This window comes from Megalops cyprinoides, chromosome 2, assembly GCF_013368585.1.
Source record: "Megalops cyprinoides isolate fMegCyp1 chromosome 2, fMegCyp1.pri, whole genome shotgun sequence".
Taxonomy (NCBI): domain Eukaryota; kingdom Metazoa; phylum Chordata; class Actinopteri; order Elopiformes; family Megalopidae; genus Megalops; species Megalops cyprinoides.
The window spans coordinates 20905842-20933236 of record NC_050584.1 but is presented as its reverse complement, the minus strand read 5'-3'; the positions used below and the strand labels follow the sequence as shown (position 1 = coordinate 20933236).

The 27395-nt window shown below is 40.9% G+C and overlaps 1 protein-coding gene across 1 annotated transcript in view; it reads right to left on the bottom strand.

The window, feature by feature from the left end:
• Positions 1–27395, bottom strand: part of si:ch211-285f17.1 (sickle tail protein homolog) — a 121960-nt gene that overhangs the window by 41285 nt on the left and 53280 nt on the right. Inside the window, exon 2 of the mRNA XM_036555498.1 lies at positions 23180–23460. Within this exon, the coding sequence (XP_036411391.1) occupies positions 23180–23460 (281 nt within the window). The remainder of the gene's footprint in view (positions 1–23179; positions 23461–27395) is intronic.

Here is a 27395-nt window from a genome sequence, read left to right as displayed (position 1 = left end):
GAAGAGAGCACACAGTCAGATCAAGGGTGCAGAGGGTCAACAAAAAACACTAAAGGAAAAAACTACACAACAATTTGGACATTCAGAATGACAAAAATAAGAGGTTAACACAAATTAAACTATGCAGACAAAAACACCTCAAAAGCTGATGTAGAGAGCAAATTTAATTGCAAAACAACAGCACACAGAACAATAACAACAACAAAAATAATAACAGCATATGAAAAATACAACACAATAAACTCCACCCAGCTTCACAGTTTCATAATTCTTTCACAATAGCAATTCCCTGAGCAGTCTATTTCAATTAGGCCAACCAAAATATGAAAATAATCATCAAAGATATAGGCTGAATAAGATGAAGTGGATAATGCAACAACAATTACAATTGTTTATAGATTATGAAAACACTGTTTATGGGTCTTGGAGTTTTCCATCTTTTAAACACAAAAGACCAGATCCTTTCAGGCTGAAAAAGGTTGATTCAGTGCATGAAGGCATAAGGTATAAATGTCTTCTTCCATCGAAACGCAGAGCAGCAAAACACAGAGTGGTTCACTTACTGTCTGTTAATCAGATGTTACAAGAGCCTGTCTCTCCAATGCATCGCGTAGCTATAAATCCTACACATGTGTTTTAACAATGTAAATGAAATGGGCAATAAATTACACTGACTCCTCGGGGGAACTGCTAATTATGTGCTAAAGTATAAAGATGCGACTCCAGCAAAGGCCTTGCCAAATGGAGAGGTGGCCACTGGAAGCATGTAGCCGCCAATTATCTCTCCCAATGCTGGCAGGAGTTCAGCTCCTTACCCCTCCATCAAGGGAGAGCTCTCTCTCGTCACGAAGCACATGTCAGCCCACGCCGAGACGTTTGATGAAAAGCACAGCTCGTACTCCGTGACGCTGATTTCCCAAAGAGCTTCGCAGTTTGGGACACTGAATCTTTAGGCAAAATTAAATCCTGCTTTATTTTGTAATCTGCATGCATTACATTATTTGCAGAAGCTCCTCTCTAGAGTGACTTACATAAGTTACAACTTTTTTTTTACATGTTATCCATTTATACAGCTGGATACTTACTGTGGCAGTTGTGGGTTAAGCATCTTGCCCAAGGGTACAACAGCAGTGCCCCAGCAGGGAATCAAACCAGCAACCTTTAGGTTATTAGTCCTGCTCCGCACTGCAGCATGTGTGTTTCCTTCTTAAACCTTCAGACTTTGTTCTGAAGAGCTATTGGTTAAGTTTCCGGGAGCTTCAGTCTTTGCTTTAACACACTAATTCAAGCTTGTTCCTGTCTGGGATCGCCTGGCAGCTTGCAACTTGAGTTGAAACCTCCATGTAGAAATACCACTGCGTCATTCCCAACACAATACAAGCGATGTCATAAGCAAGTCCATGCGATGGAACTTGATGTGTTTCTACACAAGAGTGTGTCATGCTCTTTGAATTACAAAAGGACTCAAAGGTGTATCAGGTGCATCATAAACATACCCATACCACAGAGGCTTGTATATGTATTGTGTGGCACTGTATCAAGCAGATGACTGGAATTCAACAGTTTACACTACGTTCCGCAACCAGCATGAAAAAGGACCCACACTATAAATCTTCTGACCACATTCATTAAAACAATCTGATTACTACTGCCCCCAGCAGGGTAGCTAGCTAGTTGGCAAAATGTAACTCTCAATATAAAAATGATAAATAGTGAAGCATTTAGCTTTGGACACAGCTGTCGTCTGAAATTATCATTAACTAATGTTCAGGTATCATAGCACACTGCTATGTTAACATAATGGGCTTGACCTGTAAAATTCATTAAAAGCATACATTTATAACGGTAAGGAAAACGGTGTAAAAGTAGCTCCACCTCCAAGGAAGGCTTGTTATATATGAATCTGTGCCTGGGGGTGTTTGGAGTTCTTACCAAATAGTTTACACCTGTCAGTCTACTGACTGACACAGTTCAACTGAATGAGTCCTGATAAAAACCACGCCCCTGACACACCACCGTGGCTAAAAGCACACATCAGGTGCTTCCATGTGTCCATTTCTGCCCCGAAGCTCTGCTCTCTTTCACTCTGTTATCCCGGAGCTGTATCGTGTTTCGGGCCGCGCTCTGAGTTTGTGGGTGCAGACCTTCTCCTCTTAGAGGCCATCCTTTGTTCTAGGAAACCTGACCTGCCGCTGGGGAAGTCACAGTGACAGTCATGGAACGGTGGTCAGACAGTTTCTGTCATCCGAGGTAAAGGTGAGATGTGTACAGAGTGTCCTTTCCAGCCCCTCTCCCGCACACTCCCCAAGGGGTCCCCAAGCCCTATCATTCTCCTTAAGGTAATTAGTTTGACTGATCTTGACTCTGCCCTGTATGACATGGAACAAGTGTGAAATCCTAAATTTATCAATTAGGCAGTGCATGCTGTGATACTTATTGTTAAAGACAAACTATATATATATTTATATATTTCACCCTAAAAGTCTTCATGAAGTGTTTTTCCACCCTATGCTGAAGTGGCCAGTCACACAGATTATGATCTTACTCACTGCACTGTCAGATAGCCGTGCAGAGTGCACAACAGAGACAGTGATTATAATAAATTGCAATACTCTGCAAAGACCTCTGCTTTGCTCCATGGCCTGCTGCCACAGTGTGCAGAACGCTTCATGAAGGAGTAGCCTGCCAGCGAACCCCTAGCTCCCGGACCTCAGGAATCCTCTGTGCGCACACTGGATGCAGAGCGAAACCAAGGAAGTGCGTTCAGGCCTGGATTATGAGACGTTTGCATGGGACATCATGTAAAGTTATGTAGCACGCATGTGGCTACAGGGCCACAAAACCAGAACAGGAAACGAAGGATGTGCACTGCCTACAGCTACATTACATTAAAATCATTGACACTCCCCCTAGAAAAGGGACAAAACGGTCACAGTGTGTTCAGCAGACGTGATGTCACGGCTGTTGAAATTGTACTGATGGATGTCCTGTACACCAACAATGGTGCCTACCCCCTGCTTGGAAAATTGCTTTCTTTCATTCTGGAAAGTGGTAAAAAGATTGATAAACACACACACACACACACACAGAAAATAAATACCCACACATACAGAGAAAATGACTACGCTGTGGTTCGACAATAAAAAAAAAAAGCTTGAATGCTCCTGCAAGCAGGTCTTTCACAGTAAAGTAGTCATTTCTTTCAGTCCTGTTCAAACATCCACTGTCACCATCAGAGGAAATACAATTACTGTAAGTAGTAATGACTGTGGCACGTGCATCTCAATACCACAAACCGTATCAACATAGAAAAACAGCGCTAGAAAAACCATTATGATGAGAAATAACACAAGGAAAAAAATGTCCTGTATGGCCCACATCAATATATTGTGTGATATCTGGCATGCAGCCTCAGTGTTACCCCTGGTGTCAGCGATTCCTGCCTGCCTTTGACTGCACAGATCTCTGCACAACAGTCACCAAGAAAAATGTCCCCATAGACAAAGCCACTGTGCAGAGGATTGGACTACACTGCTGGCACCGAAGCTGGAACTTGCAGCAGGTCATCAGCACTTGTTATTTTGCTCTTAGAATTTCCTGAACTAGGAAAAAAATCAGTTTTCCACTGGAAGAGACACTCCCCTTATTCTGACACGCATCCACGAGGCAAGCCATTTCCATTTGCACTTAGGATGCAAATGCTTCCGCTCTCAGGGGAACTGAAGGTCAAATAAGCAAGTGAGAAGTCATCACCTTCAAGCCAATATAATTAGCTTGATTCTGGCATGAGTAAAACTGTGTGTGGTGCTGAAAGCTAAAGACCCAATCTTTTTTATCCCTGCATCCCTTCAGCTCAGGCCAGCTGCATTTATGGATTATTTTTCGAGGCAACCTTTACGGTATCCATTGATTGCATGTTACATAACAGAAAGTTTAGGACCCATATATCTGCTCAGTACAGCTATGAGGATAGGCCCACATTGGGCATTATACTTCTAATCCACCTGCATATTCTCACACAGTGTTTGCAAAATAAACAGTCTGTGGATCCTGGACCTGACAAAATGGCATATATCTTAATCATTTGTTCATCTTGTTCCGTGTATGTCTGCCGCAATCTTTCATGCAAGTGCACTGAAAGTTTGCGACGTAACATTTCTAAATCACCCGTAATTTTTGTCCAACAGTTGTATAACCACTGTGCCGGAACAGCAGGGATAGAATAAACAAGAATAAACACATACATGCATTTTTTTCTTGAAAAACAAGAAAAGGCAGCACCTTTGCTATCCTACCATCTATGCATCTATTTGTGGCATTCGACTACAGAACAGGAGCGCCATGCTCTGTTAAGCTGGCTTTGCATTCCCCTCCAACCAGAACTAAGGCCACCACATCCACTGATAACAGTCTGTTGACCTCACAGACTCAGTCAGATCTGTATCGTACAAAGCAGTTTTGGATAACCTGTCACGCACATCAAATTAAGTGTATTTATGCACTGCACAGCACGCACAATCCCCACACTAAACCTGATAACGCGCGCAAAAACACCTATATCTGAGTATCAGGGAGCAAGAAGAGGAATTAATATTTCCCAAATGAAAAGGCATATGCTCACGGACAAAGATACACAGGTAAGTACGGCCGACTGGCATTATCAGCTTCAGGTTGCTTTAAGATCATGCTGACTACATGAACAGAATACCACTGCATCGCAGTAAAGGCATAACGTTCAGTTTACCCTCCCTTTTCCCACACCACATCTGCTCAAATTCACCAAGTGAATTAAATAAGAATCATAAAGGAAGTCAAGAACATAAAACAATATTTACCGTCATGTTATCAAAGGCAGGAGTGCGTTTCCCAAAAGTGGAGAAGACCACGCGAGGGCTGGAAACCCCCTGCTACGGCTGAGCGTGGAGATCTCTTCCTCTTCTATTATTTCCATTACTTTCTTCAACCGAGAGACAGCGGATGACACCCTTTCCGCAGCCAACGACAAATTCAGGAGGAGCTGGGCTCTGTGCCAGGAACAGAACGGAGGGTTCTGCACCGGGAAAAGCCACAGGGCTGTGGACAGCGCACACAGGGGCCAAGCCCAGGCTACAAATCAGTCTACACCATCGACAGGGAATTTTGGTAAATAACTTTCGTAAAAAAAGGCACCCAAACACTTGCCCTGGATGGAATTTACACAGATTTAGCAGGAAATTTACTCTTTGTAATCCCCACTAAAGAATGAATGTCAAATAATAAAGTTAGGCTGAGCTGGTGATCTTTTTCTTTCAGAAAAATACCCATGGTGCATTGTAAAAATAAACAACTAAATAAACAAAAACTACAGCTGTAAGAGCACACCCAGCCCTTGATTCAGAAGTCATCTCCTGTTACAAGACAAATGTGAAAGGTGTAACCCTCCCTACACAAAAACCTTCAGACAATGTGCCATAAAAACAATGCCCCATTTGCCTTTTCTCCCAACAAACTCCCTCCCAGCACACAAGGCCCTTATCCAGTGACCGTAGGAGACCTCTGGTGTAATCCATGACAGGTAAATGCACTAGTGGTCTGTCAGTGCCCTGGGGATTATCTGCCTGAGTCGATGCCAGCAATTTAACTGCCTACTTCATTAATCCTTAAACTGGGTTATGCAGTCATAAGGAAACGTCCCACTCATAAACTGTAATTACCTGGCCGTCTATCCTCAGATTTTCAGACAAACTAAAAGCATTTGGACTTGATTTAGTTGGTGTAGAACATCGTTAAGTCCTGCGGAGTCTGTTGTTGGGGCAGGGTGCTCCCCCCAGTGTTTTACCAAATGCTAGCACCACTTCACTAAAACTTCTGCAGGCATTTTGTTGTGAATGCAGTTAATCCTGTGGTTCTTTTCACAGCGCGAAAAGAGGAGAATGGATACGCGAAGCAGCCTATTTGTCTGAGCAACGTGTGGTGTCACGGTTCATTCAGACGGGTTTCTGACAGGCCACAATGTTTACAGTGCCCCTCTGGATTCTTTCAGTTTACTGCAGGGCAGTCCCGTGCTCTACTCCCTTCCTAACTGCACAGCTCTGAAGGAAAACACCCTCTACCAATGCCTCCAAGTCCATACTAGGCCTGGACTCGCCCTGTCCAAATGCTCTACACCCTGAAGTGGCATTATTATATCCACAAGCTTCTGGCTTCATAGGAGAAAGAATTCAACTTTAATCAATGCTTGTGTGTGGCTTTATGTCCTTTATCCTTCTCTGTTTGTATAGCCTTGAATGAACCCATCTATGCCTGATGCAATGCTAGTCAAAGCCTGGCCCAATCTGCACTCTCAAAAACCAATGAAAGGTGAAAAAGAAAAGCAATTGATCAATAAAAAGAAGGCCTTTACACTAAGCAAACTGCTTTCCCATTTTATATGTAGCTTCTATCTAACTACAGCCCCAAGCAGACTGAAAGCTGAGGGATGGATAATAACAATCTATGGTCTTTTAAAGCTATTTGCCACGTAAGTATAGAACATCCCCTATAACGTGAAAAGCACAGTATCCTTCTATGACATGAACAGTGATCGTGATACAGTGTGGTCAGAATGACATAGTGCTTATCACAGCGCTTTGTTTCCTTTCAATTAACATCTAGACGAATTCTATGGTGGGGGGGGATTAGTCATTAAAAGAAATCAGCTTATGTAAATAGGGTCTACATTACAACATCCATGTGCTTGTTCTTGATGCAAAACATCTTCCAAATCATTTGGCAGATTTATAATATTTATTTCAGCCTGAGGAAAAAAAAGAAAGCCCAGCAGTCCCTAAACAGTGCTAACTCACAAATAACCCCATAAATTTGTTATTGAGATCAGTTGAATTGGACACCAGGGACTGCTGCTTTGTTTTCTCAATCCATCACCGATACCAGAACGCCAACCCCCGCCGCGCGCGAAGCGGAGCGGGCTCAAACAGCTTTGAGTATGTGTTTTGCTTCCTGTCAGGTGCCTTGGGAGTAATGTGGCAGACGCACGCACCCTCTCGCACAAACACACACACACATGAATCTCAATAATGTTTGACTCGGCACGGCAAAAACACCTGCTTGCGCGCACCTATGTGGTGCTATTCACCAGCTGGAAGCCCAGGCAACTCCACGTCAGCTTTCAGGGTGCCATTTCATTAAAAAGAAAGAAAAAAGGTGCTGCTCTGTCCTGCAGTGGTTTTCCCTGCTCTTCCCAGCTCTCTCTCTCTCTCTCTCTGCCTCTCCCTGTCCTGGCCTGCCTTTCGCCTCCAGGTGAACACAGCACACCAGGCGGAGGCCGCAATCAGACAGCTCGTCTGCAGCTGGGCTGCATTTCAAGCCAGCCGAGCGGTGGCATTCCTGGCCGCTAACAGCGCAGCGCTGGCCATTTATGAACGTGTGCGAGAAAGAAATATGGCAATTCCCCTGACGGCTTACCAACTAAAATGAGTTATGCTCAGCAAAAAAAAAAAAAGTGTGCGCGGTGCACCTTGTGCTCAGGTCAAGTACCTTCTTCTGCTAAGCATAATTCAATCGCGCATTCAGTTCGCCTGTGATGCCGGTGATAGCAGGTAACTGCTCTGCTAGGCCTCATCCAGCTGATCAGCTGCAGCCCCAGGTACAGCCTGAGCAGTTTAACAGCAGTTGGGCGCCGATGATGAAAAAAACAGAATTCCTCTTAAGACTAAAGCCCAAAGAGTGACGAAATGACTAATCCCTACCTGTGAAGATGGTGAAATTAAAATCAGCTCAAACAAATGTCCTCTTTCACAAACCTTTCCCTTTCACTGCAGGTAATGAACACGGCGCCTCTAAAAGGAATACCGCAGCCCCACTTGAGTCTTTGGCAGTGCACACGGGCATATCTCTGGAGCAGCTTTAAACAAAAGCTTGGAGACATTAGAAACAGGGTCAAATAAGATACGGTGCCCTTCTCCTTTATTACACACCGCAATAAATCATCACGAGATGATGTCATAGACCTCTGCCCCTCTTTGAGAGATATTTCCCGTTGTTGGCAAGTGCCTCCTTATCCCAAGGAGAGGAACGATGGGCTACAATTGGTTCTGAATAAGACCAGATGCTTGTCTCAGGCTTGCCAGTACTGGAATCATTATATCTGCACTTTCCTGCTTACACTTTGAAGTCAAGAGTCTAACCTTTGATCAAGGTGGACCCCAGATGTGTGCTTGCATGTGAGGACAGTGTTTTTGTGTGTTCCTGTGATTTGTGTGGGTTTTCCTTCCCCAGGAACCTTCTGTATTCACACATTCCAGTTGACCAATTAAGAGAAACTGTTCTCGTGATAAGAGACATGCAAAAATACAATTGCTTTTGCTTTGTTCCTCTCTACCTTTTAGTCAGGGAAATATGGCCATTTGGTCTCTCACCTCTAGCTTCTAACCCTGGGATAGCAAATTGTAATTAACCCTGAAGGGGGTTTGCAACTGCTATAGACAGGCTGAAACCTTCTGCCTACTGCTGAAACAGAGGCTGACTGTTTCAAATGCATTAACAAGGGCAGAGGACATGCGCCATGTCTCAAAGACTGATCCACTGCACCCACAGATGTTGCAATGAATGGAGGTGTAGCTCCCACACAGAGGTCTCTCACAAACTCTGCAGCTCAGCCTGACGCAGACTGCTTCACGGTGTTCCCCCACAGCACAATGTGTGCTCCTCACACTGATCCTTGGGCCAGCTGCAGGTTATGTTGCCCAAAACAGACCTGGGTCATGGTGCTTCCAGATGTTTCTCACCAGTTCAGGTGTGACGTAGACCGGGGCCTCCTGGTTCTAACAATTCAATGAGAACTTATTGTTGCTAAATATTCCTGACTTTACTGTGCATATTCCCTTCTGATGACATGTGCTCGTACCCAGTCAACGTTATGCTAAGCTCGGAACACACCGCTATATGTGAGAAATGTATGAGATCATTGAGAGCATTCACCTGAGCACACCACATTATACTACTCAAGAATCATGGCTGCATGGTATCAAGTGGAAACACAAGATATTAGCTTTAATGGAAATAGTTAAGACACATTTCAGCTAGGTATAACAGGCTTATTCCCAACTTACTCTCTGATTTACACTCATGCTGTCAACCTGATTTCACAAAATTGCTGGCTAAATCTTATGCAATGGAATATACTAAGATGGTTTTCCCAACAGCTTGTGCTGCTAAAACAGAAATCGGCTTTGTACAGTCATCAAGTCGACGGAAATTTTGAATGTAAAAATTTTGCATTTTCTTCAGACTGAAACTTTTGCTGGCATGGATCCCCCCAGCACCACATGCAAAAAGACTAACTTAGAAGGGTTTTTCCTCTCTTTATCTGTCTATATATATATATCCCTCCACTTAGTAAGGTTATTGTTCTTCAATGGTTAATGGTCCTAAGATGTAAAATGCACATGCTTCAAGGAGAAAAGAAAACTCAACTTCTCATGCCAGCGAAGTCATAATAATGAAAAAGACATCTAATTTTATCAATCCCGATTCATAATTTGTAAAAAAATTTGGAAAACTAGACTACATATTCACTAAACGCCACAAACCTTACAATTATAGTATAACCAAAAATGGGCTCAGAACTAAATATCATCAGTCAATCCATCTATTAAGATTTTTTATAGTAAAGTAAGTGAGATGCTGCCTCAATAAAAGAGAGGGCAACCGTTACACATTACTTCATGGATATGGCATTAGACATAACCACTGTCTGGACTTCCATATGGAATCAATTTTCACCACCATGCAGGCCTACCAAAATTCTGACAAAAGAATATATTCATTGTGTCTCCCTGGTCATAGAAACAATTGTAGACAGTTACTTTTAGACAGTGCTTAAGACTGAAAAATAATTACGTAAATGCTGTGGCATTTTCTCTTTCTTTTATTAGAGGAAGCAAAGGTCACAAACATGAAGCATTCTGGCTTGCCTCTGTGTGTTCACTCTTTTTAACGTCAGCCTACTGACCCATGTCACTCCACCAGGATTAGTGCAAGGGACAAATGACATTCTTTGAGTCACTTCTGCCTTGACACTGAAACTCCGGAGGTCAGTCCACCGCAGTCAGCAGGTCACTACAAGCCTGTTGTTTGCCTAAATGATTGCTTCTGGACCCCATCACTGTCATTTGTGTCATCCCAGCAATTCTCAAAGTACCAATTCATGAGGAGTGGCAAAAGCCATTAAAATCACAGTTGCATCTCTCGCAGCAGAATTGGAAAACCTTGATGGAAAACAGATGTTTTGCCTGTTTTTAGATAGGAGTTTTATTGTGTGATTACTAATATTTTTCAAAAGGAAATGGGTGAATTAAAATAGTACTAAATGGTACTTTATCAAAATGATTTCCGTTTGTTTATTTTTTTTAGCAGTTTTTTGGTCAGAATTAATTTTCTGCAAAGATTTTATTATACAAACCCAGCCCTGGGCATAAACCTTATGGGAGACCAGCCAAGATAACAGGGCCCATTTCAGACTCAGCAATTTAAGTAATTTGAGTCACAATACTGCAATGTAATGATATGTTGGAAAAATGGGCTGAGACTTTCTTAAACAATAAAAAATGAGCTGTGCAGTATATTCATTGCACACATACTTTCAAAGTGCAGATACAGATAAAACTACAGATAAAATTTTAATCACAATGTTGGATTAAGATTCAGCTTTTTTATAGCTCATTACTGGTGGAAAATATAAAATGTATGTTTTTCAAATAACCTGCTGACCATTTATGGAAAATTTATATATGAAGGAAGGCTGTAGCCAGTCTGAAATAAGTGTCTTTTTACACATCACAACTGACAGTGTAAATCTGATGCTGGCAATGTCACAATGAACACATACCAAAGCAAGAACCTTGACCCGTACTTTGAGGTTCATATCCAAATTAAGATAACAATTTGAGTTTTTTTTGCTTGCTAAATAACACAATACTCATCTGACAGAAAATGTGTTTGATCTTTATGGATTGGTTTGTTAAAATATGTTTGAAAGGTTTAAAGGTTGTTAACTTTTATGAAGAAAGTGGAGCATTTTTTTTCTGAAAATAATCTCAAATTCCTCAAAGAGTGAAAAAGTATCGTTGTGCCACAGTTATCTTGCCGGCCTTTGTGGTGGGGAATAACAGTATATCACGGCCAAAACCCAGGGAAAGGTATGCAGGGGAACAGCCAAATGCTGTAAACAATGTATAAAGACAGACTTTTGCAAGTAAAAACGTAGCTGATAAATGGCTGCCACTGAACTCCATGCCTTCAATGCACAAGTTGTTTTCTGAGAGAACGCCTCTCTTGGATTTGCCACACAGCAGAGGTATCATTTTCAACAAAGTGAATGCACTAAAACAGTGGTTTAGGTGTTACTTACAGGTACAGCAAGAATAAACACAGTAGAATTTATTTGTGCTACATGAACAAGCCCAAAGTCGCACCAAGTCTTTCTCATGCATGGTAGCAGAAATGATATCGGAGTGAATGTTCAAATGGTTCACTGCACCCTCATCTAATCGTTAGCAGATGAATGGGCCATGGCTATCTCATCTTCTTTGGTGGAGAGCCAGGTTTTCAAAACCTTGGCAGGAAGGGAAAGAAATTAAACCACTCGTGTGTAAGGTTCGAGGATCAGAGAGGCCAGAAACTGCACAACAGTCAATTACTTGCATGGTATCCATACAATATGTGAGTTTGGTCTCCACAGCTTCCATTCAGTGTTCTGCAATGTGTGAGGGGCATCACTATCTTTAATTGATACAAAAGTATGCACTGACTTTGGCATTATATCATAAAAGACATATCATAATAATATAATGTGACGAAGTGCCGTCACTACGGTTGAGTATGCGCTCTGACTGCCATACCAATGAGCCTGGCTCTTTGGTGTCGCGGTCAAAGTGGCATGGTTGGTACCCCGTAGACCTGGGTTTGAGGCTGGGTGGGGTGACTGCTCTCGCCCTTCGCTACAATAAACAATAATGTAATAATGAAGCTAATCTACATGTCTGACTTTGAAGCTATGTACAATGTCTTTCATCTCAAAACAAAACTGAGCAAAAATCACTCTATACAGGTATAATCATCGACATCATTTATATCACAATTTAAACAGTACACATTGTGGATTTTGTAAGGACAAAGATGACGTGGTCATTTCTGTTCTTTCCACAAAAGCCAGGAGAACTTAGCTACAGAGCAACTTGGATTGTTAACCCACAGAAACTGATGCACTCACCTGTAATAAAAAATGACTCATTTTCAAACACGTTAATGGGTGGGTTTTATTTGTAGTTACGTACTGGAACACTGTCAGCGCTCTTCCGAGCATGTCCTACTTTGTCTTTAACTTAGCCAGGCTCATAAGAGGCACATGACTGGCAGTGACCACAAGCAGCATTGACGAAAGCAGGCTGGTGTCTCAGAATGCACCTAAGAGTGCCTTAAGCAACATAATGCAACCTTCAGTTGCCTCATGACCTGACTCACCTAAGGGCAGGCAGTATGAATATGACCCTTGGTCGTATGAGGTCAGAGCGCACACCACAAATTTCAACACGCTGTTTCGGAAAGGACACCAATTATTCAAATCCAGAAGATTTCCAGACATCCCGGGGGACGTGGAATGTCTGTGTCACCAGTGTAGCTCACATTCCAAATAAAGTCCAGCTCAAGCTTCTCTGTCACACAGTGTCACCTTGGTCCAGCCCCTTTAATTGAACCTGGCTGACTGAACGGAAGCTTGTCATTAACCAATTTCCATAACTTTCAATCTACCTGAACGGTAAAACTTTGATCTTCTTCTGCAGGAAATTAGGGGGAACATGCACTAGCAAACCTGTAAACTCCCCCAGCAGCACAGCCTGTGACCCACAGTGAACACCTTTGTTTACAGAGTGGACCATAATAGTGGCCACTTTTTACTCTACCACAACAAAACTGGTCTGGCTGGTCTAGCCTCCTAATGGTGGATGGAGACTGAAAAAATGTCTGCCAATGCAGATACACATAAACCAGCCAATCCTATCATTTTCATAATGTTTTTACAGTCTTAAGTCACTCAGAGAGGGGACGCAGACTTGTCCTTGTGCCCATAATCTCCTTTTTAAATAACCAGGAACACAAAGATTTGTTGTCAAGGTAATGTAGGGGTACATTCCAGGTACATTTGTCAGTCTGGCACCAGTAATAGGTCAGAAAGCTTACCCGCTAATGGCCTTTTGTGTTAGCACAATAGGCCTCATAATCATGTAGCTGCTTCATTTTGCATGTGTAAAGCTTTCTACTGCTAAAGGTAAACAATTGGTTAAGAAAGTACCATTGGAACTGCTTCTTAGCAATTTATCAGCTGATACTCCTTGCATTTTTCCCCAAAGATCCATAATGTAATCTAAATTTAATTACAGTACTGTGCAATATAGTTTGATAAAGTGATTAGGGGACTGTGTAATACAGCAAACAATTGTCAACTTTCCTAGTTTTAGGGTGTGTTAACATTTGCATTATTTGGCAAAGGTGCGCATCCAGCTGCAGTTCTGTGATGATGGAGATGTGGGAGACAATTTCCATTGAAGGAGCAGTTTTCCTATCAGATTTTAGGGTCCACATGTGTGAGTGCAGCAGTTGACCATTTTCCCTTGAGTTAGAACATGCCTTTTTGTCTGCAGACATGGGTTACAGTAGGCACAACATAAATCCACATGTCTTGTTTATTCATCCATTCAATATAAGAAAAAAATAGGCAAGGGACTGTAATCACAACACATAAACGTGTAGGTTTTTTTATATGATTATTAGCTGTGGTGATGGTGCTGCAGTGGTTCCGTGTGTTTATTTTGAAGTGAAAACTAATATAAAAAAGGCCAGCATTTGAATTACAAATAATGAATATAGCTGAGCTGAGAAAATGGAACAATAGTTATGTACCTTTTTATGTTACCTTTTTTACTTACTTGAGTGTTCTTACGGACAAGCAAATATATATCTACTCTGAATAGCACCTGACTGTAAGTATACATGAACTAAATTATAAGTTTAATTGCAAATGTGGCTTAATAATAAGCTCCCCATTTCATCTTCTCTTCTAAAATTAAGGACGTATTTGCTCTGAACCATGAAATATTTAGGTCCATAAATTTGGCAATCAACAGTAACTCAACACCTAACAGCACTTCAACCAGTGTTTAGGGCATCAGAACCAGACATACAACCCATGATGGCTTTCACTGTTTAGAAGCCGGCTGCTCATCACAAGACTGGCCCCAAAGGTAGTTTGGCCATAAACCAGACAGATGTGGTTCTGTCCAGGTGTAAGCACATATCTCAAGGTGACCAAAGTGCAGTTGGGGGTGTGCTTCTGTGGAGACTTTAACTCACGTATTGAGCCACTGTCTATATGCATGTATCAATACATAAAGCTGGAATTGTCTGAGCAGTTCTATACATTGCTTTAGTGTAGCCCTTATATGCTTTATACAGCATAAAAATATGCTTTATACAGCATAAATTCCTTTTTTCAGGGAGTTAAACCTGACCAAGGACCTATAATCGAATGAATGATATCACCAGGTTTGATCGTGAGAGGTTGTGCCACACTGACAATGTGTGGGACTTGTGGATTCATTAGAAGAGACTGCTGCCTTCACACTAGCACATACATGTCCACTCAAGCCAGTGCAGACTGTGTTTTTTTCTGTCTGAATCCTGCTTGAGTTACTGAACACAGTTTAGACAGGTTTTGACAAGAAATGTAGAGATAAAAATGGAACAACAGCACCACGATTAAACAGATCAATGAGAACTTTATGTAATATACCGCATTGAGGACTACTGCTGTTTTCCACCATGTGATTATGAAAAAACAACTTTACAAAACAGGTATTCCATCCATAATTGTTTTGACCTTTTTCACCTGTCTTAATGATCAGTAATGTTCAGCCATGCTCACTGGCTACATGTGTGCAAAGTAAAAATAAACAATCCTGACACTTCAAGCAGAACAGAAAGCCCAAAAGGTCAATAAACATGTAAAACACAAGATGTCCAAATGTTTCAGGTTATACGTGGTAACAGTAACCAGTGGCTGTGCAATTGCAACTTTGCTCAACAACACCACCTGACACTGGATATTAAATGAGAACAGCAATGTTAGAACATGCAGATTTTAAGTAATACCAGAATTAATACCAGTAGTACCAGACTGGAATATGTATTTCTCTGGAAGATATAAGATTTTTAGTAATAAATCAATAATTGTTGAGGCACCAATAGCCTAGGGTGGAAATGTTATTGGCAAATATGTCTTTATTTTAAACAATCAGCATTCCTTTGAACAAAATCAATGGTACAATACATGCTTGTACTGACACAACTAAACGAAACAGTCTACTCTGTGCAATCAATAAACATGGTAATCAACTTATCAATTCCAGTATATAATTCTACTGAATTTCCTTGAGAACTTAAACAGAAATCGCCCGCCAATGGCAGCTGGAACAAGGTACGGAAATACTGGTTGCACATAGCTACATGGTGCTGACCGTACTCTGAAAAACCGATGCTTATCTGTGCAGGCATCTGCCGGCAGCAGCAAAGGGCAGGAGGGCAGCCAGGGCTAGACCCCCCGTCCCGCTGGGGGCCACTAAGCCAGTGAAAGCAGGGGAGGGGGTGGGGAAAACTGAAGTCATCCAAAACAACAAGGAATCAAGCCCTTTGGTAACATTAAACTTGCACCTTAACCCGCACTGGATTGGTAGTAAGTCATGGTGATGAACTGCCGGAGAACACAACAAGGTGTTCCTAACGGGACTTACACTTTATTTCCAATCTCATTTGCCTGGGGGGGGGGATTGGCCGCCTGTTTCATAATAGGTAAAACTGAGCTGAAGCTGGGGATGAATCCAAAGTGTTATTACTAATTAACGCTAAGCTTCTGGTTTAGCTCCAGCCACTTTGGTATCACACAGGCTACCGTTTCAAATCACAATACAGATTATCTTTACTTTCCATACACCAAAAAGGTTTTTTTTTCACTATTCGATGGGGTACTAAAAAGCAAATTAAAACATTCAATCTCATTTAGTTTTGACATTAAAGCCCTTTTCAGTTATATTCACTTCATTAGTAGCTTTAGCAGTTATAAATTCCCAGTAACGTTCAGTTTACATACCATTCTGTTTATTTTTTTTATACTGAAACCGATGGAAAATCGTGGTGGCCCATCTATCGATAACCACAATGTTCACCTAGCGTCTGGAATGCAACAAAACATGTCTAGATAGCCATATCCATAAGAGACATCAAATGAAACCTTTTTGCACTTGCTTCAGACTGACACACAAACAGGGTGATATCGCAGCCCAGTGTTGTTCTACAAAGTCCACAATAAATGTCTTACTGGAGGTAACGCAAAATTCAACAGCACTACGGCAGGCTCACACACCGTGGTGAGATCACCGACTCAAGAAGTTAATTTTTAAGTGTATTTCTCTGTAGGTGGGAAACAGACGCTAATTAGCAATAGTTGTGATGCTCAAATTATCAAAATATTCACATGTGGATCTTTGATAACAAACATATAATGTATTGACATCTCTTCCATGCAGAACTTAAATAAAGGTTACATAAACCACAACGTCGGTGAAATTTCTGTTATGAAATTTCTGTTACGCTAAAGAACATGTCTCAGTATATGTCTCAGAATATAATCTTGCGACCAATATTCACGACGTTACAGTGGTATTGTTTTCGGGTGAACCCCCCCCCCCCCCCCCCAATCAACCACCACCACCACCACCCCCTCCATCCAGCACACACATACACACACGCACAACTTAATTTGCTAGCGAGCGATTATTACACCTTTCTATGCATACATCCGCCATCAAGCATGTACTACTTGCAAACTTTAAACACATTTCTTTCTAAACTATCAGAATCTATAAATGAATACTTAATGCTTTCATACAGCGTAAATAAATAAACTTGACTATCTCCAGGTAAGTCCTCCAACACAAGATGTTTTCGAGCGGAGCAATTTCTAGGTGAATAAAAGTGGATTACCTAGGCTACATCCTATCGTGGAAACTTGTAATGAAACAAGTACATAACAAGTAGGAACGCTCGATCTGACCACTGTCTTTGCCGATGGTAGGTTATACACTTTTATCATCTGCGAGCTACCTCGCGGAACCCTAAAACTCTTTGCTTTGTTCAACTTGAGCGCCACCTTTTCTGGGATGTCTGCCGCGAGCACCTTGGCGAAAACTGCCGACCCCATTATTACCTCGTACTTTTGCTGACTCCAGCACCTCCGTGTTTCAGACAAGCGCAGAAATTTTTAGGCTTTTCTTCACGAGTTTCAGTCCGCAAGCGAACGTTCCCCCCATTTATAACAGATGGAGTGCCGACAAGTCAAATTTATTACTTCACTATTTAATCAGGAAACTTATAAGGAGGGATACTGTGAGATACATGAATGAATGCATTCTGCTGTTCTCGATGCACAATTTACAAATAATATTTTAAAAGTGGATGCACTATACCTTGGTTCCAAGTGCAGCAGATTATCGACTCGTTAAGTTTGCTCGACCCTTTACAATATGTTCATTAGTTGTACTCCAGAAGAAAAGCCAGATGTGGGGTGAGCGCGCTCCATGCCTCCGTGCAGAATTTGCCGTTTCCCTGACTTGTGAGAATGGCACACGAGCATTAGCATACAGCGCACAGGCACTTGGCTCACTCACACCAGCAGGCATCGACATGTAAAATGAGCTCCGCCAGCGGTGACATCACGAAATCTCCATGGTAACTTAAACTCCACCTAGCTGCCTGCGTGCTGAACTTACCTGTCAGACTCGCAGTTCAACTACATTTCAATCACTTTTTTCCCCAGCAACAAATTTTAGCAAGACTTTGAAAACAGCAATGGTTGTAACTGGAAATAGTTCATGACTCACAATATTAGATATATCCTACATCTAAAACCTGATCAAGGATAAAATGACAAGAACATGGAGAACAAGAGGACCCTGGCCCCCACTGTTTAAAGACACTAGGTATTAATCTAGTTTTTAAAATAGTATTTTTGGATAATACATCACCATTGCTTTTGACTTCCTTGTTGAGAATTTTGAAATGCATTTTGCAATTTGAAACTAGGATGCAGCAAAGCACACTGTCAAGACTCTAACACAGTATTGTTACTCAGCAATAATGTAGCAACAAATGCAGCTCCTGACATTGATATACCTTGTTTTCTCAGATCAGCGTTTCACTGTGCACACTTTGACATCCTGTCTGTCCTTTTTATGGCAGTCATGCTCTGATTCTATGTGATAAGTTGCTCACATTCTCTTCACATAAACAGAATGACATTGCCTTCTGTCTGGAATTATGAAAACAAACACACACAGATTTAACATTTGACCATTGAAAACATGCATTATTCGATGACCTCGTTCAAATGTGTGTTGATGCAAAACAATGAAAACAAAATGAAACTTTATGAAGATAAATCAGGCCAAACCTTCCGTCTAAAGATTTTACATAAGAACACCTGGGCAGTCATGGGTTTCAACTAATTTTTCAAGTATTCAAAGTTCACAGGCAGAGTGAATTACAAAGTGACAGTATCCAAAGTCATAAATACAGGTCCTTGTAGATGCATAACAACATCCATAAATTCATGTACAATATTATGAACCAGTAATGCTATATTTCACTAAGCATTAGTAACCTATCACATGTCTGAATTGCTTAATTGTAAATGTGAAAAGGGACAACATCACATACATATTTGGATCTAATATAGTCAAATAATATCTATTATAGTCAACTGCTTGGGAGTTTTTAAAATTTTCTTAAGTTAAAATCAAACAATTTTTAAATGTACTGTTTGTGGTACAGTATATAGGTATATAAACATTTGAAAATGTATTTATGCATGTATAGTGAGTTAAGAAATGGTATATATGTGCCTGTAGATTTACATGATAATTCTGTGAAAATTCATGTGTGGTTATGTGTGTGTGTGTGTGTGTGTGTGTGTTTGTGTGTGCTTGTGTGTGTGCACGCACTTGGGATGGTTTACATATGCATGTTTGTGGTAATTACCACTTGCAGCATAATATTTATCTAGACCTCATGAAAAAAAGCAATTACTGTTGAAACAATCCACCAGAAGCAGAAAGAACAATTCAGCCTTTGTGCTGCGATCATAAGTGTGAGATCAGGCTTGAGATGTTGATCCCACATGTGTCTGGCGCACTTGCAGTGCTGTTTCGGTGCTGACCTTTCAGAAACGCAACATAAACCAGCACATTTTGACTTGGCATAAAAAAAGAAACAAAAACAAAACAGCATTAGCCACCAAAGGGGTACACTATGGCTGTGACACATGTTGTGGCCCAGTTCATATTGTTATTTATTACAATTGTGCCAGTTGTGCCAAAACTGCAACCCCTTGCGTTTGCTGTAATAGCTAATAGGATACGCCTTGTACTGCTCAGTAAACTGTCAATAAGCCCCGAATATAGCTGAACCATTGCAACAGCTGAAGCACTGCAGAGGAGAGCAATGCAGCATTATTTCTTGGGCCCATGAGATGAGATTCAATCAGCAGGAACGCAGAGCCTTTTAACTAAGGTTCTAATCAGGTATAGGTGAAAAGACAGGCTAACAACACTCAGCATATGCTTCTCTCTATCTGGCTGCTGCGAGAGGAAGACGCCATGATGAAAAAAAGCACAGGACTAGAAATAAATAAATGGCGAAGAGAACAGCAGCCTCATTAACATACAGATCTTTTATGGTGAACTGCAGACGTCGAAAATTGAATGTGTCTGACTCAGTTCATTGGCTGTCAGTTATTATCCAAATTCTAAATTAAAGGCTGACTATTTTCCACTTAAGTTTCATCAGAGAAAAAATATTATATGTATTATTAGATGAAATATGATTAGAGACAATTATTGAAATTATCTTTGCTTAGAATATTATTAAAAAAAACATTCATCCCACCATCTTGATTGGAGACCACTTTAATTTAAAATACAACCTCTCTCACTACAATTAAAATAATTAAACTAAATCTTTTCAATGATAATAATATTTACCAAATTGAATTAAAAATATGAGCATGGTGCTAGACTTTGCAAACAAACCTTGAATAATTTAATATTTAATTTAATTTGATAATTAATTTAAGATCTGGAAGAAATGCTAACCTGCAAGCCAGTTTTGATATTTGATGCATCTCGTTATTTAGGATTTGAACCAAGTTGAAGTTGTCCTGACATGACAACTTTGCCAAGTTAAACTTTGCCACGTACAGGGTAATTACATCACTGTTTATAAAAAGAGGAAAAACACTGTCATGAATAATGTACAAGGGCAGTTTATATGAAATGCTTCCAGAGATGGAGCATGCAGCTGTGGATATAATACACAGAGCAAGTTAAATAGACCCCATGATAGCAACTTGCAATGATTTGCATTGTAGGCCGCCTCTTATGTGTGTACACAAGGCCCCAACAGCAGAGGTGTGCTGCAGAGCTCGCAAATCACCCTCTCGTTCCCTCCAATCGCTCGCATATGAATCTGGTCCTTTGTCTCCAAGCCAGGGCTGAAAGACTCTAGGCCTCTGAGAGACACTGCCGCTGCAGTTAAGCCAGGTGACCCTTTGTTTTCACTGACCCGTCGAAGGACAAACAGAACACCAGGTGATGATCCCACCATCTCTGGAGCTTGCTGAGTTTACCCTCCCTGCCCCCAGGTGGCAACGGCCCCGCCCTCATTCCTCACAGACACACAGAACAAATGTCAGTGGAATAACGACTGCTCTGGTAATGTGCAAGTGTAATCATTACCAAAAACAAGAAAAAACTGTATCAAATACAGCTGTGTGTAGTACTTATGTGATTTTTTTTGTCAATGTTTAACCAACCACTGAAGGGGAGGTGGTATGGGGCAGAATAACTGAAGACACAACCCAAGCAAGATGATCAGTTTGCCACCAGTTATGAGTCTGTCTACACAGGCAGAAACATTTTTCCAAAAACAAGGAACATATAATCAACAGCATTTGAAAGAAAAAAGTGAACAAAGTGAACAAATTTTGACTGGTGCCAAAACAGAAAAAATGAATGGAATAATTTTCGTTCCATAAGAAGAAACACAATTCAATACTAATCTCCTACAGATGAAGAATAATCATTTCATCTAAATGTATTCTCTGATGAAGTACATTAGGTGACCAGAAGATTGCTTACTGACTGTAAGTACTTTCATTCCAAACACTAAACTTCACAGAAAATGTTCATACTGCACATTAAGTAGCTCTTTTTGAGAACTTAACTAATTGTTTGATTTGCTGTCAGATCCCTCTACAGAAACACGCGTAAAGTATGAATTATTTTCGATAGTGGGAATACTAATTCACCTAGCTGTGGTGTATGACCAGCAATCTTTGTCTTCTTTGTGGCATTGGGAGTGGAGGCTTTGTGGCTTAACTATGAGGCTGATCTAGTTTGAGAGAAAAAACTGTGAAAACCTCACACTTCAGACTATGAATTGCATTAGCATTTGAAATGAGCTCATTTTAACATCTTAAACTTGTCCTTGGTGACATAGTGTGCCAAGTGGCCTTGTAAATAGCCCAGCATATTGATTGCAACACAACTGCATGTTCAGCTTCAGCAACACACATACATGTGCTTAGTACTGCAGAGCCTTCCAGTATATTTTTATATCAAGAAAACAAGACACCTTCAGACTTTTCACAAAGTGTTTTGATATAAAAGTATGTTCACCAAAGTAATTCCTGGTATAACGTCAACATAAATCGATGCCGATAAACAAGGTTTATTGTGCCTAATTCAGTATTATTCAATGTGCTGCTCCTGCTCACCTTTATCGTCTACTGCTGGGGTTCATGTGTAATTGCAAAGCTCACTTTCTGGAAAGTAGCTTCAGCTGAACCAATTATGGTAATTTCCCCATCAGTCATGATAATTGGCCTTTAAAACCAAGCAATGTTAAGATATCTCATCCGCTCCCAAGGTTTAAAAGCCACTTCTTTCTTCCCCAACTTTTTTTTAAAGTTTTTAAAATTAGTATCCCAACACACTATAACTATCATCGTCAGAACATGCATAGGGTCTGAAGCAACTGATGACATTTTATCCTCAAGTGGGCAAATATCCTACAAACGTATTTGGAATATATATGCAGAGGGCTGTTAGATGGGTAAAGATGCAATGGTGGAAAAACCTTATAGTGATGTAATTGAAGTAAAAATGTATACTCTATAGGTCAGTTCATTTGGCATTAAAAGGAAATACTCTTCTGCCTGAGAGTAACATATTTCAGGCCCCTATTACAAAATTCATAATAGCATTTAATTTCCCTCATATAGCATGGATTATCTTACATTTCATTAACTATCTTAAAGCAACCATACATTCATTGAACCTACCTGTCCATTTTTATCAGTGAGACTTCTTCTTTGATCATTTTATTTCAGTCATTCTTTTTTATGAAGCTCATAACATATTTCATCACTTCATCATGTCTTTAATTGCATTTTGCTCACTTAATATTTGCTGACTTAAGAATGTTTCATTCACTTCTGTATGCATAATATGTATGCTCAACATAATGAAGCTGAGTCAGTGATTTGAGTCCTCTCCTGCAATTAATTCCTGGCCATTTGGTTATATAATAAAACAAGATAAAGTATCTACATGGTTATTTCCAGGGTGTATCATTTATCATGAAGCTACCACACAGCACACACTAAGCGATTTATTATTATCACCTCCTTCTGAGCAACTTGTTGCCAGGACAACTTTAAAGAGTCCTTTAGGTTTGCAAATGAGCACTGTTCCGATCCACCTTAAACTGGTTCCACGTTTGAGTGTGACAGCAAATGTTTCACGAAACCCTCCTGATCTGCTCTGCTACCAGGCCACAACAGCAAATAGCAAATCGCTTCAGAGAAGCAAAACAACTTTATCCAACATTCAACAAGAGCGTTCATCGCTTTGTTTTTGTAACAACTCAATGTCAAGGCGACAGATTACCAACGAACAGACTGTGGTCACTGTGCGGGCCGCTAACCTCCGTCTGCGCGAAAGCAGCTTTGGGATAACGTGAGAGGTGGACTGACCTGTTCCCTCAGCCTCTCCTGGTGGCCCATGATGGCCGACGCGTGGTGCGGGTACTTCTGCTTCAGGTGCTCCAGGAAAGCCTCCCTCTTCTTGTCCATGTCGGAAGGCTGCATGGCGAGGATCTCCCTGGAGCTGCGCGGCCCCCCTACGGTGTGTCTCCTGGGGACGCTGCGGCAGGACTTGGGGTCTGGGCGGCTGCTCCCGTTCGCGGCACTCTGCTTCCTGCTGAGCTGCTCAGCATCCTCGGGTGAGGTCACCCTCAGATTGCCTTTCCCTTGCTCTGGAAGATCAAAAATAGAAAGAAATAGAACATTAATTACGGCAAAAAGCCCGGATCTCAATAAGCACACGTTTCTATTTCTATTGTTTTTATTTTCCTCATTTTATTGGCAGACGCTCTTATCTGGAGCGACTTACAAGGCCATCATGACAGGATACATTATGCACATGTCACGGGAGCAACGAGAACAAGGGCTGAGGTGCAGAATAGCAAGTACCATGTCAGTGATAAAGCAGGAGCCTGAAAAACAGGGCTAAGATATAAACATGCGGTCATGACTGTTTTTACAGCACAGATAGTATTTAACATGATAATAACATAAACACGACTTTATTCATAGCACATACATAGTGTCTAAAAGTGTAGCATAGTGGTAAGGGGAAGGACTTGTAACCGAAAGATTGCTGGTTCGAATCCCCACTGGGGCACTGCTGCTGTACCCTTGGGCAAGATTCTTAACCTAGAATTGCCTCACCAAATATCCAGCTGTATAAATGGATAAAATTATAAGTCACTCTGGATAATAGCAAGACTATAGTGTAATGTAACAATCATCCATGTGGGTGTTGGTTCAGAACCCAAAATGGGTCCTCAGCAGGTTTTCACTACGTCATGAGGAGAGGCAATGGGGCTGGCATTAACTATGACCATCACCACTGTGCAAAAGAAAGATACAAAGGCATTCAAATATATACTTTGCCTCTTGGGAACCACTAATTAATCTAATAAAGGGGTCTGTGAGCAATTAACATGTCACAAGATGTTCAGAAAACTATCTTAGAAAATTTTATATGGAATATTTGTTTGGTTCAAATAAAACAAACAAATAAATCTTTTATCCCGCACACATTTAGTCTACTTTTACAATATTTGATGGCTTATGTGAAAGCAGTGAGCTTTTTTATTGTGGTCCGAGGGTCAAATGGCTAAAGAACCACTGCATAAGATCAGCATAACCGTGCGTCAAACATACAGCGCAATGCATCAACAAAACATGAGTTTCCTACAAAACACTTTCAAGAATTCAATGTTTCTCATAAAATGACAGTTGTTCCATATCTATAGATAAACCATACTTCTGGGAGACTTCAATACTAGGATAGATCTGAGAAAGAACCCACCCACCTGCACCCTAGTACTTATTTATACAGGACGCCAGAAAGATAGCTTTTCTTAGGAGGGACCTGCTTATGAAATTACGACAGAAATGAGCCAAAGCATGCAATTCCTCTGATCAGCTACACGCAACACGCAAGCAGCAGAACGAAAGACCCTGCTGTATAGTTCATTTGCATCCCTGAATCGAGTCAGTCTGCTTGGCTTGTGTAAACTGCGACGCATTAAGGGGTTTCGGCCGCGGAGCAGGAGCAGAGGCGTCGCCACACGCCAGCGAGTCAGACAGACTCTCGCCCGTCAGCAGAGCAGGGGGAGCTCAGAGGTGTTGTTTCGGGCTCCGCTCCAGCGGCGGTTTCCTAGCCTCATTACTCCCGCTAACATTTAATTACTCTTTCCATCCCAAAGCCACAGTAAAATCTGAAAAATTCCTAAATAGACAGACTGCAGCTGTTCCATGGGCTCTTCTCTGAGAGAGGAGTCACAGATGAACTGGGATCAATGTTTCAGAGAAGTGAAACTATAAATGTATTAATGATTACATATTATACAAATATTTACGTATAATATTAACATATATATATATATATATATATATATATATATATATATATATATATATATATAAACATATTTTTTCTGAATGGATTGAAACTTTAAAATCACCCTCAGGCTGTGACTAAAAAATATGTAATTTTAAAATAAAGATGACAAAATCAAAAACACTGCACAAGTCTCATGTTTAATGTATAATGTCATGCACTAAAAATACCACAGCTCATGAAGTAAGCAGTCGGTCACTCCACAGCTCCACTGTGCTAAGCTTTAACTTTAAATACCATGTCATAAATGTTTGACAGTAAAGAAAGAGGAATCATTAAGCTGTATCTGAAATACACTAGCTTATTACATCAAAGACGTGAAATGAGACTCTCTCAGAGCCTTATAGTCATCTTTTGTTATCATCACACAGTGCTTTTTCAGTCAAGAAACTGAATCACTCCTATCACAATTATTTAGTCTGAAAGTGTTCTCATTTGAAAGCACCCATCTACAATCCAAATAAATATTAGACTTTGTTTTCAATTAAAATTCCTGACAAAACACATTCAACTTTTGAAAATAGAAGTCTCTGGCATTCATGAAACACGCAATCTTATAGTTCACAAATTGACATAAATGAGTATCATATATTGTCCAAAAGATGAGTCTGTATACACTTGCCCAAACCAAACTTTTGTTGTTATTGAAAGTTTGCAACTAGAGATAGGAATCAATAAGGTTTTGTGATATGCATGTGCTTTAGAGTAATTTAGTCAGAAACTCTGATTTAATGTGACAGAAATTGTATCTTATTCATAAAGTGGTGAAAATTTAAACTCAAAGCAGCTGTTGCTCCTTCCTTTGCTCTAAGGGAACTGGGCAAACATTCAGTAGCTGTCCATGATGAAGTGCTATCCAAAAGTTTATACACAGGGTCTTAACAAGTTGCTTACAAGTTCAAATATGCTTTGCTGAAGGACATCTTGCTAAAGCCTCTTTAAACTGTCAGACTTATATAAAAAGAAAGCTGTTTTTCCCCCATTAACGCATTATGATGTTGACATAAATTCGTAATGGCACCAATATCAGCAAGGAACAACAGCAGCACACTCAAGGGAATTCCCACAGGCCTGGAAGTTATGGGCTTGAGTTTAATGTTGTATTGCAGAGCAACCATGTGTTCAATGAATAAAACAGTTTAACACAAGCAAGGTAAGACCAAAAATCACCCAGTGAATCATTCAAAATATAGCCATTGACTTATTGTGTAACAATATTCTGACCTTAGACATAATCCTTTTGGGATGATCAGAAGTATCAGATAAAATATGTTAAAAATGTCTTTAGCAAGAGAGCAGAAAATGGAATAAAGGTGTGTGTGTGTGTGTGCGCGCGCACGCGCATGTGTGTGTGTGTGTGTATGAGAGAGAGAGAGAGAGAGACACGGAAACACTTTAAAGGGCTCACAAAAGGTGATCCATTTCACAAAAACAAATGAATTGACATTGCAGGGCAGCTGAAACTCACAGCTAAACATTCACAAACAGCCACAATGCACGGGAGATAGGAGGTGCAGTTCCTTGTCCCGGCACACTTAAGCCTTTGACAGATTGATCACCACTTTGCGACTGTGCCCCCTAACGGCGTTTCATTTGGGACCGATCAAGTGATCAGGTTGAGATCACTCCACTTTGTGGTGAAAGCACAGCTGCACACAGGGAACTGTGGAAGGACACCACGCCTGTTTCCTGCTCTAAAGGAGGGCCCTTGGGTACAGCCTGTGTGAGAGGCTCAGCAAAAACAGCGCCCCCTGGGGACTTCTGCCAACATAGCCATTTATTCCCTGAAGTAATTGTAACAGGCTACCAGTGTAGGAGGGCTGGAGGGCCGGAGCTGGAAGCAGTAGGGGGTGACAACAGGCAGAGCTGATCAAGAATGCACACTGATCTCCCGTGTCCAATTCTTTATTTGGTCTCAATGTCAGGAACAGCAATAACAAGCAAAGGTTAAAAACAGAGGCGAGAGGATTCATGCTTGCGGATTTGTTGTTGTTGTTTTTTAAAAAAAAATTCTCAGCAGTGTGTTCAGAAACATGCATTCCTTTCTTCAGGTAAATCCAGTCTAGAGCAAAAAAAACACAACCTTTCTGCATATATATGCCTGTGGCAGGACCCTGAATGCTTCAGATGGGTGTGAAGATGTCAGTGTGTCTGTGCCTCTATCCAGACGCATGAGTGTGCGTGTGTGTGTGTGTGTGTGTGTGTGTGTGTGTGTGTGTG